This window comes from Phoenix dactylifera, chromosome 18 (genome assembly GCF_009389715.1).
Source record: "Phoenix dactylifera cultivar Barhee BC4 chromosome 18, palm_55x_up_171113_PBpolish2nd_filt_p, whole genome shotgun sequence".
NCBI lineage: Eukaryota > Viridiplantae > Streptophyta > Magnoliopsida > Arecales > Arecaceae > Phoenix > Phoenix dactylifera.
In genome coordinates, this window is record NC_052409.1 from 1,889,496 (window position 1) to 1,905,187 (window position 15,692).

Here is a 15,692-nt window from a genome sequence, read left to right on the forward strand (position 1 = left end):
TGAATATTGTAGCATGTGATGTGTCGTGTTAGCTTCTACGGTGGAAGCAAGATTTCATTATTTGATGGACTCGAATGACGCCAATGTCTTCAACCCCATTATCAAATACAGATGCCAAAACACCTGGTGGGTGGCCAGGGGCAGCCCAAGGAAAGGGTCCATCCGGGGCGAGTTTTGACATCCATATCGTTCCATGTGATGGTGCCACCTTAAACTCCTGCTATCAGGGTTTATTGTTGATGATAGTTCCAGCCAGTTTAAGCTAGATCAGGGTTTGGATCTTGACAAGAAGCAATAAGCTCAACGCAGTAACATGAGTTCCATCCCAACTGCAGGCCAGTAAAGACTGGAGCCATTCTGGACTGAACCTGGCCCAATTAAACCTGTGCCAATTGTACGAGCATAGTTCAGAATTCCCGTGGGCTATTTATACATGCTCCATCGCCCGGTTCCGTCACCTAATAATGTTTCCGGGAGGGCCAAATTGACAGCATCAATGATTACAGACCATGGGTTGCAAGGACATGCTAAAGTGGAAAAAAAATACGGCAACCTGAGACAACCAACCATCTTAAAAAATAATAATAAATAAAGAAGCCTCACCTGCCTCATTCCTGTACATTTTCTCCACACTTTTGAGGTATCATCCTCATTATTCCACGATAATTCTTTTTAATTAATCGCGGCCGCGTACAAATTGCTCGCTTGAGTACAAGCACATTAGCTACGTTAGTCACCTGAAAACCAAACATGCAAGTGCCCTACTATGTACTATACCAAAACAGGGGGAGGGGGAAAATAATCCTAAATGCATCCTCTGACAGACATTAAGTCAATTGCCAAGAAAAATACAAGACAAGCATTAAAACAATGCCCTCGATAAATATGCAATCGATCAAAACATTCGTGACTTGATGGCTTGCACGAGCCTCCCACAAAACCCACAAAACCGACCCCCACCATAAATATTTCTCTGAAGGAAAAGGCTAAGAATTGCTAAATACTTGAAAACATCATAACAAACGGGTGCCAATGCTGCTAGGCACCTCGATTGAAAACGTGAATATGCGCACCTGGTCATTTCAGACACTTCTATAGTTTTTTATAACATAACGAAGATCATTATTCTTCAGCTATATGAAACAAAAACAAAATGTGTCTTACGGATCACTGTGCATCTTTCATACACTGGACAAGAAACATCACAAAAAAAGGGAGGGGGGGGGGGGAATTCCTATACAACTCCAATATACATGGCAGATGAGAAATTGCCTGAACTATATAAAATACAACCAACTCACTGGAAGACAAGCCAGGACAAAAAAAGAAAAATAAAAGCTTCAGAAATAGGGCAAAAGAATTTCTAGTCTCACATCCAGACCTGGCATGCGACCACCACATCTTAAATTCCATCTGCCAGCCATTCAGCATCACAAAAAAATTTAAAGCTTTACAGGAATGATGCAGAACAAAGCAAAACATTTCACTTTTACCTATTTTCCTTTAGGCAATCCAAAAAAATTTGACCCACAATATTGATACTTGAGAGTCGAAAACTTCATATTATGAACAGACTACCGTAGGGACATTTGCTTCCGCCAATTATTAGTGTAAAGATGAGTAGACAATACTTCTGTTCAGGCTGGCATCCACTCCAAAGGGCCTGAAAACTAAAACCTCACCATTGTAGATATCCAGTGCTACCCACTAGACATATGATCGATCATCATGATCTGCAATAAGAAATCATATGTTCAGTATTCCCAGGATAATAATACACCCTTCAAAAGCGCAGATCATGCATTTTGGCCTTTATTTTTTTTGATTACGTACTGTTCGCGTGCATCATAAATTCATTTCTTTTCTGATTCTCGGCAGGAATGTTCATCCCTGGCTTTTCACTTTCTAAAACAGGTTACAAGTTGCTAAGATATATGTAGATTATGAGGCAGGTAAAGACTACTTTCAACAAACCTCATAACAATAATTTATACATATATACTAATACTGATCGGCATCTAAATGTGCTATGCTGTCCCAACAGTTAAAATTCAGCAGAAACTTGAGAACTTGGCTTGGCGATGATGCATGAAGAAACAAGATTGCCAAATACAAGAAGCATTATATAGTTACAATTCTTTGCTAGGCAAACCTGGTCACAAATGGGGCAAGTATCACTCCTCTCCATCCACTCAAGAATGCAAGAGAGGTGAAAATGATGTTCACACTTTGTTAAAATGCGAGGGTTCTCTGCATCATACTCTGCAAAAGAAACAGGTAATGAAATTTATCAGACTCTTTAGCTCTAAGTGCAATACAAAAGTTAAGATCACTTCAAGCATATGCAAATGATCTGCCATCAAGACATCAGACTCTTAATAAATCATGAGATGTAAACTTTCATGGTAGTGTACCAACAGGAATCTGATCACGTGCAGGCCTTGAACTTGAATAACCAACCCTGCTGCTGACTGTTCACTAGCTCAGGAATCTATATCGATTTCGGTATCATCTCAAATATGATCATTTTTCAGAAATGAAAATCATGACTTTTTAAAAATAGAAGCAGGAAAGTCTCCAAGTGGCAACGATATGAATACTAGCTTGACTGAAGTCAAATTGAGTGCCAAAAACAAGAAGAAACTTATTGTATTTATATAAGGCTATACAACTTTCTCAGTGATGATATATTAGTTGCTATAAAATAAGCTTTTTCCCACAAACTACTAAACTAGAGCAGCACATAGCCCATAATGCTATACCTGATTGATAGTTGACAAAAGAAAAAGATAGCTATTTGATCAACCAAATCGATCAACTTGTCATTGTTTGCTTTTAGAGAAAGCAATACATCCTCTGCTTCATAAGTTAGGTAATGCGGGACATAACCAGTGCAAAGAAGCCATAGGAGTTTCTTTCAAATATTGTCCTCAATGGTTAAGACTGCATACCTCAACTAATAAAACATAATGCATTTTCTTTCATGTCTTTCAAGCCAAAAAGAAAAAATGCAGCTCAAATTTTACAGGTTTCTAGAAGCAAATAACCATATCAATTTCTGTTTCCTTCATTTTAATCATATTCTTTCGACACAACTGAGATCCAGAAAAGTTAACAAAATTGAAAAACTATTCCCACTCTTCCAGAGCACATATTTCATTAAGTGCAAAGTTTTATTCTCGCTATTGCAATGTGGCACAATAAGATGTGACTCTCTATAAAGGGACAAAACAATACCTTCAAGACAAGTGGGGCAAACATCTTCCTCATCAGTAGCTGAAGCAATAGGTGCATCCACCTTGGAAGGTTCATCTTCTGTTTTAGGGGAGTCATGCTCAAAATCAGTTTTACTCTTGCAGTCTGACTTTTCTAAAGCCCCACATGTATCTGAACCTTCTAACATTTCATCAGTTTCCCGTGTTGGTTGGGAGTCTGCTGGATGCACATGATCAGTCTTGTTTCCACAATTTTCTAAACTTCCAGGTGACGTTCGTGAACTTGCTAAGCGCACATCATAAGGCAATGGTGCAGGAGGTGCCTGGTAAGCATCTGGAATAGATGTCTCCAAATTTGTATCGACAAGGAGTCCATCAGAGACTACAGAAGATGTACCATGGGTGGTAGACAATGGGCCATACACCTCTAAATCTTGCGGGCACTGCACAAAGGAATCGAGGTTTGACATAATATATTTGTATGGAAAACTCGTATCTCAAAATTAATTATCCTGAAATTAGAGGATATCAATGGTAAAAAAAAATAATAAACAACGTGCTTTATTGTATTAGCGTATAGCAAGGTGTGTCAACAAGCAACATCTCTAATGTAACTGAAGCTGGTGCACATAACTTGAAAGAGACACTTCCTCCCCAAAATCCCCCAAACTAAACAGAATTATAGAAAGCCAGCCATCACATAAGATGCAGTAAAAAGGAAAGCATTATAATTCTTGAAGACCTAAGCAAGACACCACGCAGAGCAGATGCACATACAATCTCCAAATACACCACGCAGAGCAGATGCACATACAATCTCCATATACAACATCAATGAACAAATTTCTACAAAAAATAATGACATCGTACTAGACATGTAGATCTTTTTATAAAGCTACCATATTACAGATCACACTATCTTTGAAATTAGTGGATGACGCTCATGCCATGAAGTATGCGACTCCATAGACACTTTAGCAAACAGAACAGGAGGTCATGGGCTTGAATAGGATATCAACAGAACTATGCACATTATAAGCAACGGTAGCATCTACTGTAAAATCCCTGAAAGGATCCTGATAACCATGGAGAAAAGAATATAACACAAAATTAAAAAAAGATTTCACTCATGCCTTTGAAATTGCACATAGCAACCATATCAAGAGGCTATAGGGAAAGGTAGTTGGATGGAGCATTCAAGATTAATTAGCAGAATCTCAATATATAAAATAGATAATGGGCTTGGAAAGCCTTATGCCTGCACAGCTTACTAAAGGACATACGCAAGGAATATAATTAAGGTCGGGAGTCAGGACTGTTTATGCCAAGCACAACTATTCCAGTAAAAGCTGTCATAAGCTATTCCTGGCAATAAAGCCTTCATTTATGCTGACATACTTTCTTTTTTAGTAGATAAAGGCACCCTCAACATAGAGTTGTTCCAAAAATCATAGCAAGCAAAAGTAGGAATGATTTGTTGAATAACCATTTCTATCCCACATTTTCATATCCCTAAACAAAGTGCAGCCTCAGATATATATGATCATAAATTAGATTGGCTATAAGAATTGATGTGTAGAATGTTGGGCATGTATGTTTAGCTGAAAATGTTTAGTAATTCTCAAGCAAATTAATTACACTACCTTAGTGCTTATCGAGAAGAGGAAAGATATACTGATCAGCAGATGCTGCATCTAAGATTGAAACAAGGTCAGAGAATGTTGTGCCATTATAGTTTTATGTGGTCATCGTATATCATTAGTGGTTCGGCTCTGCAATAAAAATAAAAAAGTTGGATATGAAGAAGCACATGAGCAACATGACCAAAGGAAAAGGTTGGGTGTGGTATAACCATATTATATGATGTCACCATTTACGAGAATATGACCATGAATGATGAGGTCAAATTCATAAATTTGACCATTTACAAGAATATGACCATGAATGATGAGGTCAAATTCATAAATTTGACCAAAGCTGTGATCTCACTGAATAAGTTTTTTTTATTTGAAAAAATTCCATGTAAAGATCTAGTGCTTGGATATGCAAAGCTGTGATCTCACTGAATAATGAAAAGTTTGAGGTTAAAGTGTTTCCATCAGATTTTTTTCATGTATAAATTTATGAGAACACTGTCAATATCAGATGCACCATTATTTATTTCTCTTCATTAAACAGTATTTGATAGAATAGAATGAAATGGGTGTATTCAGTAAAGAGTGGAGTATACTTAGATAGTGTTTTTATGATGGCAATTGACTCCCCTAATGCCCATGTTATATAGATTAGAGAGTAACACAAATTTGATTTCCAATGTGAACAAATTCTACACAGAGTTGGCAGTAGTATTCATATGATTTTAGATCGTGTTGAATAAGAGCAAGAAGAGGTAGTACTGTGGCAGTGGTTATGACTCCAACTCACCTCACCCACCTATCAAAACGGACAACAAGAAAGAAAAAAGATGTAGCTTCATCAAAGTAAACAAGTATTTAGCTAATGATGATTATGAAAAGGAGACAAGAACGAAAATCCATAAGCTGTGAGGTTCTCTTCAGCTCAGGTGCTAATACCGCATTGATAAAATCAAAGTGATGCAGAGCGGCATTAATCTCATTTCCCACCTTCCAAAAAAACCCTTTTCTAGTATTAATTACATCACAATTTTAAAACCAAAAATAAGTGGGGGAAAAAAGACACCATGAAAAAATAAAAAATGCCATCATGTCCACATGAATCGACTACCCAAATTAAATCAATTAGCTTCATGTAATGTCCTTGCTATGAGCTTGTATATACACAAACAGCAGTCCAACTGTTCATGTTTATTGCAGACAACCTCAACCATTTAATATTGGACTTATATAAGGCTTACTTGAGGCTTGCCTCACCCCATGCCTTGGGGCTTGATTTTCATAGCACCTCAAGGACAATAATGAGGCTTTATAACATGAAAATGGTGTAATGTTAAGAGATTCATGTCAGACACCTTTAAACTATGCCTTCTATGAGAAGCACGCAAGTAATGCTTTGATTGTTTTAGCAACCAAATGAAAGGGAAGAAATCCATCTTAGTTATATGTTTGCATGCTTGTAGGCTCAAATTCCAAGCTGAGTCTTGGTAAGATAGGTTACTGTCTACCTTTTAAGATATTTATGGACACTAGCATGCGGAATGTGTGATCCACAACAGATTTCATCGTAAAGTCCAAAGTTCAAACAAAAAATTGACATCTATTACCCTGCTACCTTTTGCGTTAACTTTTATCAAACTTTTAAACCTTTTATGTGTTAATCAATGAGCCTTACACCTCATATCGAGAGTCCGGATACCTTGCTTACACCTTCTCCTTTTTTAAAATGCTTAGTTGTTTCTTTTAAAAATACAGTATCGAAACTGTCAAATTTTATTCCTGCTACCATATCCATGTACTGACATTTCAATTCGCAACTTGACTGACCAAATTGTATTTGTATTAGAAGCAACTAAAATTCTATTTTATAATCTGTTTTTAAATCCAAGAATCAATTTTTATTAAGTACATCTACCTTAAACTTTCCAGCATAGCACTTCCCACACCAGCTCCTGGTTCAGACTTCCTACATTCCAAAATGGCATCAGAACATCATGCTGTTGAGGATTTTTCCCTTTTCCTATTAGCACCATTATAAAAGCAGTACATTAACAAAACCCAGGGAAAATCATGAGAAAAATGAGAATCAAGTTTCTTCCACGTTTGGTGAGTGAGAGCAGCAGAGGGAAATGTAATCCATAGTTTTATTCACCTGAACATAAAGCAAGCAAGCAAATCCACATTTTAACAATAGAAGACATATAAAATCCATATTTTAAGAATAAAAGTGTTGTTCTGATAAAACCTGAATTTAATAGCTAATAAAAGATCAAAACTATAAACAGTATAGGTTAAATTTGAAATATTAAAAAAAACTAATGCAAATGCAGGAGCTACGCACATAGCAATAAACTGGTTCTCTATCTGATTCACCACTTCTGGATGAACGGCAGCAGAGACCGCCCATTTTTTATTATCCGTATCTTCAGTCACTGTAGTCCAACAGGAATTACATGTCGCTGGAGCATTGTTTCCTCTAGGCTGACGTAAGAGACACCAAGCCAATTAGCTATAGAACACACCACTGAATTAATAATTTTCAGCATCGCTCAAGCCAGAAATACTGAGATGATATGTAAGGCAGAATAATACATTTTTGTTGGATACAGCCTCTTTACATGTGCGTGCGCGCGCGCACATGTGAAAGCAACAAGCTAATATGTCTTAAAGCATGGTTATCCAAACAAGCTGATAAAGCCATCACAAGCCAGAATTATTCTAATCCGAGTAATACAAATGCATATGGATTTAGAAAAGTTGATCTCAAAACAATAATAAACTAACTGGTGGATGTTATTTAATGCCATTATGACAAGTGTTGATGTTAACATGTTTAATGAGTGCTTGATCCAAAGCCTGAATCAGGTCATCGGCCAGCAAAACTGAGGCTAACATGAAATTCTAAACTTATTAGAAAAGTTGATCTCAAAACAATAATAAACTAACTGGTGGATGTTATTTAATGTCATTACGGCAAGTGGTGATGTTAACATGTTTATTGAGTGCTTGATCCAAAGCCTGAATCAGGTCATCGGCCAGCAAAACTGAGGCTAACATGAAATTGTCAACTTAAAACAGTTATTTTCAACTCCTCTAATCAATGATTCTTTGATTAATGAGTTTACCCCTAAAAAATATCCATCTAGACCATAGTACAAATATTATCCATTGACCAAAGAATCACAATCATTTTCATACATTTCTTTCATCAAAATGTTATTAAATAAATCATGATCTACAACCAATGTTGATAATTAGAATCATATCTCTCCATCACTCACATTACACGTAGGAACTGTTAAAGGGTTATTCCTTCATGAAATACCAACAATCACATCACTAGTCTTTTGAGCATAGTGAGCAATTCGAAAAATAATCCACAACCATAATCACATACTTCAGTAACAGTGGCTCACATGATACTCCATCAATTTAACCTAAGAAAGCACATTTAATCAGACCAAAACCTTGGACTATTGGTTAAAATTTATATACCATTTATCCAAACCTTAGACACCATTTGCATAATAGAACTCCTAAGTCCTAAACAACTAAGTTTCAAATAACAATGGTGAAGTGGGGAAGATAATCAAATAAATCTTTAACTATTAAAGCTTCCTAAAAATTTGACCATAATCAAATTGTATCAACAAGATATTGATTTGCTTTAGTGCACCTAATTATACGTGTACTTTCTAAATTCTGACTATTATGATCTCTAACCATTAATAGCTATTACTTTTAGCAGGGGTTTTGATATTGAACAATCGAAAGCTAGACCGCTAGAAGTATCCACTTTTCTTCATATGTTGATGTGTATAGATATCCAATGTCTTGGTCCTCCAACTACACAAGGCTGCCAAGTTAACATCCTGGGGAGCAAAATGGCCCTACTTCTAACTGCTAGATCGTGAGATTATAATATGTACTACTAAGGCTTAAAAAATAAGAGAAAAATAAATCTCGCCATAAAAGACCAAGCAATAACTCCGCATCATCAGATAGAGGCTCTTTCCTTACACCATATGAATATTACTCACTCTTCCTTCTGCACTAACCTATAACATGGTTCAGTCTACAATTCAATATGACATTTGATTCTTAAAAAAGACATAATTAACCAGATGTCTGAAAAAACAAAAGCGCGAAACCCTAAAGAATTTTCAACTCAATCTCATTTTAGTCTGATAAGACCACCAGCTCTTGAAAAAAACCCTGCATTGATATGATAAGCAAATAAACCAACAGTTCTACCATGAGCGGCAGCTCAAAACTTTATAGTGAGTTCAAGAGAAAAATTTTTCTTGACCAATTTTCAAAAGGAACACCAGCAACCCTAACCTTAGACTTAATCCAATTGGTGAGGGAAGACCAAGCCTAGAGGAATGGGGAGAGAACAAAATATACACATGGTCTTTATACACATAACAAGGCAATGTTCAAACAACACAAGTAATCAATCTAGCAGGCATTCAGAATTACAATGAGATATATAGCCGTTTGAAGCAGTTGTCTGAAGAAAAAAAGAGTTTCCATCATAATTCACTTGCACAAAGAGCCAACCTTATGCTCTTTCCTCTATAGTCTTATCCTCTAGATTTTGATCTTCAGAAGGCTGTGTTATGGTCCATGTTATTCAAAAGAGAAAAACACTAGGAAGAAGCATGTGGATGCATCTATCCATTAGCTAAAAGCAAGTAGTCCAGTATTTTAAGAGATATAAAAGTGGTGCAGTTGTCCCAATGGCAAAAAAAAAAGGCATTAGCCTAATGAAATACCTACCAAAATATGAAAAATCATAGGAGATATTGGGTTAAATTGGCTTACAAACTAATTTGATAAAATCTTACAAGCGAAGAAGATATCAAATGATTAGAAAAATATTATAGAATCTATCTATAAGAAAAAAGATGAGGTACATAATTATTCTAATTATTGGGAAATTCAGCTTATGAGCCGACTGTATGAACTTATAGGAAAAGGTAACTGACTTAAAATTAAGAAAAATAACAACTATTCCAGATAACTAATTTAGATTTATGCCTAAAAAATCAACAACAGAGGCCGTCTTTTACGTAGATATTTGATCGAAAAATATAGAGAAAAAAGAAGAGTCTACATATGATTTTCATTAACTTACAAAAAGCTTATGATAGGAGTCCTAAAAAAAGTAATTCAATGGACTTTAAGAAGGAAGAGTGTATTGAAAACATGTACATTGGGGCACTTACATGTATTAGAAGTTGTTATGATACACCAAGTGCATTTCCAATTAGTATAGACTTGCATCAAGGATCGTCACTAGGCCCATATCTTTTTACACTAAATATAATAAACTTACTGCTAGTATTCAGGAAGATATACGATGGTGTATGTTATTTGAAAACGATAAACTATTCATTAATGAAAAGAGAACTACATTAAATATCATATTGGACTTGTGGGAAAAAAATTGAAGGATCAGGGCTTTAAGATTAGAATAATGGCACGGTATATGGAATGCAAATTTAGTAAGAATGAAAATGAAAAATATGATACCAATTAAGATTTATGACCAAAATATACCACAAAATGGCTGTTTTCATTACTTAGGACCCATTATATAAAATACTGGGAAGATGGATGAAGACATATATAATAGAATTAAAGATGGTTGGATAAAAAAGAGGTGTATCCAGAATATCATATCATAGATGCATATCTTGAAGACTTTAAAAAAAAAAAAAACTACAGAACAACAAGGCTTGCCATGTCGTATATCTCAAGGTGCTGGGCAATAAAGGAAATACATGATTTGAAGAAATGTGAATATTGATATGGATATTTGCTAAAACTAGAAAAGATAAAATAAAAAAATATTAAAGGAGTTGTAAGAGTTGTACAAATTAAGGATGAAGTAACAAAAAATCAACTGAGATAGTATGAACATATACAACAAAAATCTAAAAGGCACCAATGAGGAAAGATGCGTTGGTTTGCGTTGAAAATGGTAAAAAAAAGGAGAAAAGGACCTAACAATTACATGGTTGGAGGTTATAAAAAAGACTATAGAAAAACTTGGAATAATATAAGAGATTGGCTTATATAGCAATGCGTGGTGAATAAAAAGTCATAAAGCCAATCCCAAATAGTTGGAAAACATTAGATGCAAGGTTTGTCGTACCAGTCGATGTTGATGTGTATCGATTATACCGTACTATACCAGGTCGAACCAGTATACGGTACTAAGCGTGTACTAACATTCGGTATATTGAACTAGCTCCTGTAATGGACGTACCGATATTATAATAGGATGGTACCAATACGGAATCTAGCACCGAGATTAAGGGTGGCAATCAGGTCAAAGCACATCAGATATAGGTCGAGTCGGATCCGGGTCGGATCAAAAATTCGTCGACCCGAACCCGACAGGTTAAAAGTTTAGATTTGAATCCGACCTGTTTATTAAATTGGTAACTCGGCCCGACCTATATAACCCGTTTATTAAACAGGTCAAGACAGGTTAAATGGGTTAAACAAGTTTTTAACAAGTAAAATGGATTTAAACAAGTTAAGCAGGTCAGGTTAAACATGTCAAAAATTGGTTAAGCAGGTTTCAAATAGGTTAAACAAGTTTTATACAGGTTAAATGAGTTGGATAATGATCCGATCCAATTATTAAATGAGTCAAAACAGATTAAATGAATCAAAGATCTAAATGTGAGCCAAACCTATTCGATAAATAGGTTAGACGGGTTGACCCATTTATAACCGAAATTTGTTTATGTCAACTCAAAACCTACTTAAAATGGGTCATTCGCGGGTCAGGTTGACAAGTCGGATTGTAAATTGCCACCTTTAACCAAGATGGTGAACCTTGGCTAGATGGTTATGGCTATGGTTATGATCTCCTGATAGTCAACAATCGAAAGTCTGAACATCCTCTTTACTTCCTATAGTCACTACACAAATGTATCTGATGTTCCTTCCCCTCCAATTACACAAGGCCACAAAGTCAGCATCCTCAGAGACAACACATTAACACAAATTGCATGGCAAGTTACATTTCCAATATCAGACCCTGAGGTTAACATATTAGGAATAATATAGCCATCAAGTTAATACATGAACAAATTGTCCTGTAACACCACGCTATTGCCATTTACCAATGATCATTTCTACCCCCTTTGAAGTATAACTGCTTTTGATTCTCCACGAACTGACAATATATAACTGCTTTTTGATTCTCCACGAACTGACAATATAGCTAAGTTGATGATCCTATAGAACACTCAACTGTTGAAAAGATGTAATTAACGAAAGAGTTGCATTAAGCCAGATACCAGAAAGAAATAATTCATTAAATTCAATAAAACAACCAGCTCTGCAAGATACCAGCAGCTCAAGAACAGGTTCCCACTCAAAAGTTTAGTATTAGTTAAAAAACATTTTTTTCCTGAAAAATCAAAAGAAATCCGATAATCCAATAAAGAACCACAAAGCAATTCCAGAGCCACGTTTCATGAGTTCTGATCGCAAGACAGTAGCAGCACTTTGTACGAAGATTCATTGACATGGAATACCAAACAAAAGACTCCAGCCACAATCGCCCTAATCTAATTAAAGAACCACCGAATTCTATATTGATCAATACACGATCATCGGTCAAAGCCCTCAACAAAAGGGAGAAGAAACGCACCAGAATTCAAGATCCCGATCGAAGTCCACGGCTCGCGGAGACCGGGGAGAGGCGAAGAAGAACAAGAATCCGTCGGTTTTACCAGTAGAGAGAAAGATCGCCGAAATTCATCTCTTAAACCTGGGAGACGCTGATAGGGGTTTCTTGAGTCGTCAGAAATCGAGGATCGTCCTCGGCCTCATCCGCTACTCCATCGGCGAGAGCGAGAGCGAGAGCGAGAGCGCGGAGGGGTTTCGTCTGAGGCTTTAAACCGAATAGAATATGAAAAGCCAAGAACGAAGTGGGAGAAATCAAATATCGATGTTAAAAAAAGATCTGTTTTCTTTAGGGAAGGAGAGAGAGAGAGAGAGAGGCCGCGCTACCTTTATAGATTCTTCCGCATATAAGTATCTATGCTTGCGCTCAATCTTCCGTCCACTAATGTCGGTTCAAGTAAACGGACGGCAGATCTGTTATCGCATTAAAACAAATATAGGGAAAGCAGGAATTGATGTTAAAGGGGAGGGAACTTGGATTGGGAATTAAAAGTGGGAAGAATTCTGACCTTCGACTGGACTCGGGATTTAGTGCGCGGCATTCCAAGAATCCAAGCTCGGAACCGTCCTCCTGCCGCGCTCCCATTCCCATAATACGTTACCGGCCGCCTGGCGAAAGTGAATGGGGCTTTGGACTTGACGCCACGTGGCCGTGGCAGGCTAATGTGGCGGTCTCCACTTTGCTTGCTTTAATACCCCCGGGCGGCACGATAACCCCAGCTAGGCTGCTCTCCCATATAAGCCGGGTTTAAAGCCGGTTGAGCTTATTGCTTAGCCGGGCTAGCTTAATTTATTGAAACCCCTATTTTGTTAGGTAAAATCTAGGATCGCCACCTATTAAATACAAAAGATATCATATTCGCAAAAGCAAATAATAACTATAATAACCCATGACCTTATCCGAAATGAATAGCCAAAAGATAGTGTTTAGATTTTTTAATTCTGTATAAATACTTAAAATCGTCTCAATAATTAATCAATATGGAACTAAACACACGTCCGCATGGATCCTCACATACTCTCCCTATTTAAGCTCTGACGTACTCATCAAGCTATTTAGGACCCATACTGCAGTGTCTTCTAGTCTACATAGGATATAGACCGAGTTCACTGTAATACCATGTATCACAACTCAGGACCTCCTCCAAAATGGGAAGTCAAAAAATATTATTTGGATTGCTTGATCCGTTATAAATATTCAAGATCTATCAAACGACTAACTGATGTAGAATTGAACATACGCCCATATGAGTTCTCACAATAATACATCAAGCATTTAACATTTGTTACCACATGAGCTCATGTTTCCAAATATATCAAGTCAGCCTGTTCATCATATGCAAATTATATCAAAACCAGTTGTTTTTACAACTATCGGAAATAACTGCCCATGAATGACCAACGCGAAACCCTGGCACCATAAGAATTCAGGAACAACCTTAACTTGAGATGTAGGAGTAACATGAATGTAGTCTTTAAGTACAAAAACTGAAAAACTATGTGAACTATTAGAAAGATAGCTTCAATCTGCTACTAAGCACATTTTTTCAAAAAAATTGATACTTATTACAAGTCATATTGCTTCAAAGATGCATAAAAGAGATAAAAAATGGGCAGCGATGAGGTCAAGGAAGATTGGCCTCCGGCCCGCACGTCCAGCGCTACAGAGGATCTGCCGTCCTCTGACCTCATCCCCACCGGTCTCAAATAGCGGAGGCGACTGCTTCTCCTCAGAGGTATTGTCCGCTTTGAAGGGTGTTTCATAGTCTCTTCCCAACGTATGGTTTTGCCCCACAAAAGGCGCGTCTGAAGAGAAAAGGATAGCCTCCCTCCATTAAGGAACAGACCTCTCTGCTATGTAGTCGATGTGGGACTAAGTTCAGACCCTTTATTCCCACAACATAACCCTCGAGGAGAGAGGTCTGTGCCGAGGTCAAGGGCTGTCAACAAAAGCACCATTGATAAAGTCAAGGGAGATCGGCCTCCGATCCGCGCGTCCAGCACTACGGGGGGATCTATCGTCCTCCGACCTCGTTCCCTTCGGTCTCAGACAGTGGAGGCAACTGCTTCTCCTCAAAGATATTGTCCGCTTTGAAGGGGGTTTCATAGTCTCTTCTCAACGGACGATTTTGCCCCACAAAAGGTACATCTGAAGAGAAAGGGATATCCCCCCTCCATTAAGGAACAAATCTCTCCACTATCTAGTCGATGTGGGATTAAGTTCGGACCCTTTATTCCCACAACAGGCAGTATCAAAATTGAACAATAGAAATACCTCCATTTTTGGGCAAAAGCAACAATTTGAGAAGAACAAAAGTGCGTCCTCTAATAGTTGAAACCACTTCTAGCAATTCGACATGCAGAGAAGAAACACGCCAATCGGTAAATATATTGGTAGAAGAAATCTAGGGACCCAATTCCAAATGCGAAGAAAGAAGCGAAGACAAATATATATTCTAGGGACCTAAATCTAGTGTACATTTAACATTCAAGATTCTCGTAATTTGAGGCTATGTTTACCCAAAAAAAAGAAGAGGAGAAAAATATATATTAATCAAGATTTTTTTCACAATTTTTTATTATGGCTTTAGTACAAATAGGATAAATTGAGAACTAATGAAGGAATATGAAATTTTGGATTGGGATTCTTCAGAAACATGGCTCTGAACTGAGAACATTTATCGATGAAGATTTATAGTCATTTGCTGATTTTTCTTTACACATAACTACTTCCATGATTTATTGATCTTGCAGTGACCTCGCCTAGTTTAAATCCACAAGATGTGGCTCACTTGTTAAGCTACACTAAATCCTTACCTCTAATTAAATAAAGAACCCTCAATTCTTGACCTGAAGCAGGATAACTGAACAAAGACTTCCAAACTGCAGTAGGAGGGTCTACCTTAATTCCATTATGCTATACTCAAAGATCTCCATTAACATGATTTCTTATAAGGATTCAAGAAGTTAAGCTCCAAGAGCCAAAATCTAGCAGCTTAGCCTCTTCTTATGATTAATCGGCCCAAGAAGCAGTCCTAAAGATTTGTGGAATTTTTTTTTTTTGGTACACAAGATTTGTGGATTTCTACTAATCAAGATTCTAGAAAGCTGGAGCTATAAGCGCTCAGAA

The 15,692-nt window shown here is 37.0% G+C and overlaps 1 protein-coding gene across 4 annotated transcripts; it reads right to left on the reverse strand.

The window, feature by feature from the left end:
* Nucleotides 1-1,098: 1,098 nt before the first annotated feature.
* LOC103699032 (probable E3 ubiquitin-protein ligase RHB1A) lies at nucleotides 1,099-13,095 on the reverse strand. Of its 4 annotated transcripts, XM_026801816.2 has the most exons (7): nucleotides 13,072-13,095; nucleotides 12,890-12,976; nucleotides 12,528-12,770; nucleotides 7,191-7,330; nucleotides 3,238-3,658; nucleotides 2,153-2,262; nucleotides 1,099-1,733 (listed from the first exon to the last, which is right to left on the reverse strand). In XM_026801816.2, the coding sequence occupies exons 4-7, from the start codon at nucleotides 7,254-7,256 to the stop codon at nucleotides 1,701-1,703; spliced, it is 630 nt and encodes a 209-aa protein (XP_026657617.1). In that variant the 5' UTR covers nucleotides 7,257-7,330; nucleotides 12,528-12,770; nucleotides 12,890-12,976; nucleotides 13,072-13,095; the 3' UTR covers nucleotides 1,099-1,700. The 4 variants fall into 4 exon arrangements, with proteins under 4 accessions (XP_026657617.1, XP_008779308.1, XP_008779316.1 ...); XM_008781086.4 differs by lacking the exons at nucleotides 12,890-12,976; nucleotides 13,072-13,095 and having other exon boundaries at nucleotides 7,191-7,325; nucleotides 12,528-12,823; XM_008781094.4 differs by lacking the exons at nucleotides 12,890-12,976; nucleotides 13,072-13,095 and having other exon boundaries at nucleotides 7,191-7,358; nucleotides 12,528-12,823.
* Between the last annotated feature and the right edge of the window lie 2,597 nt (nucleotides 13,096-15,692).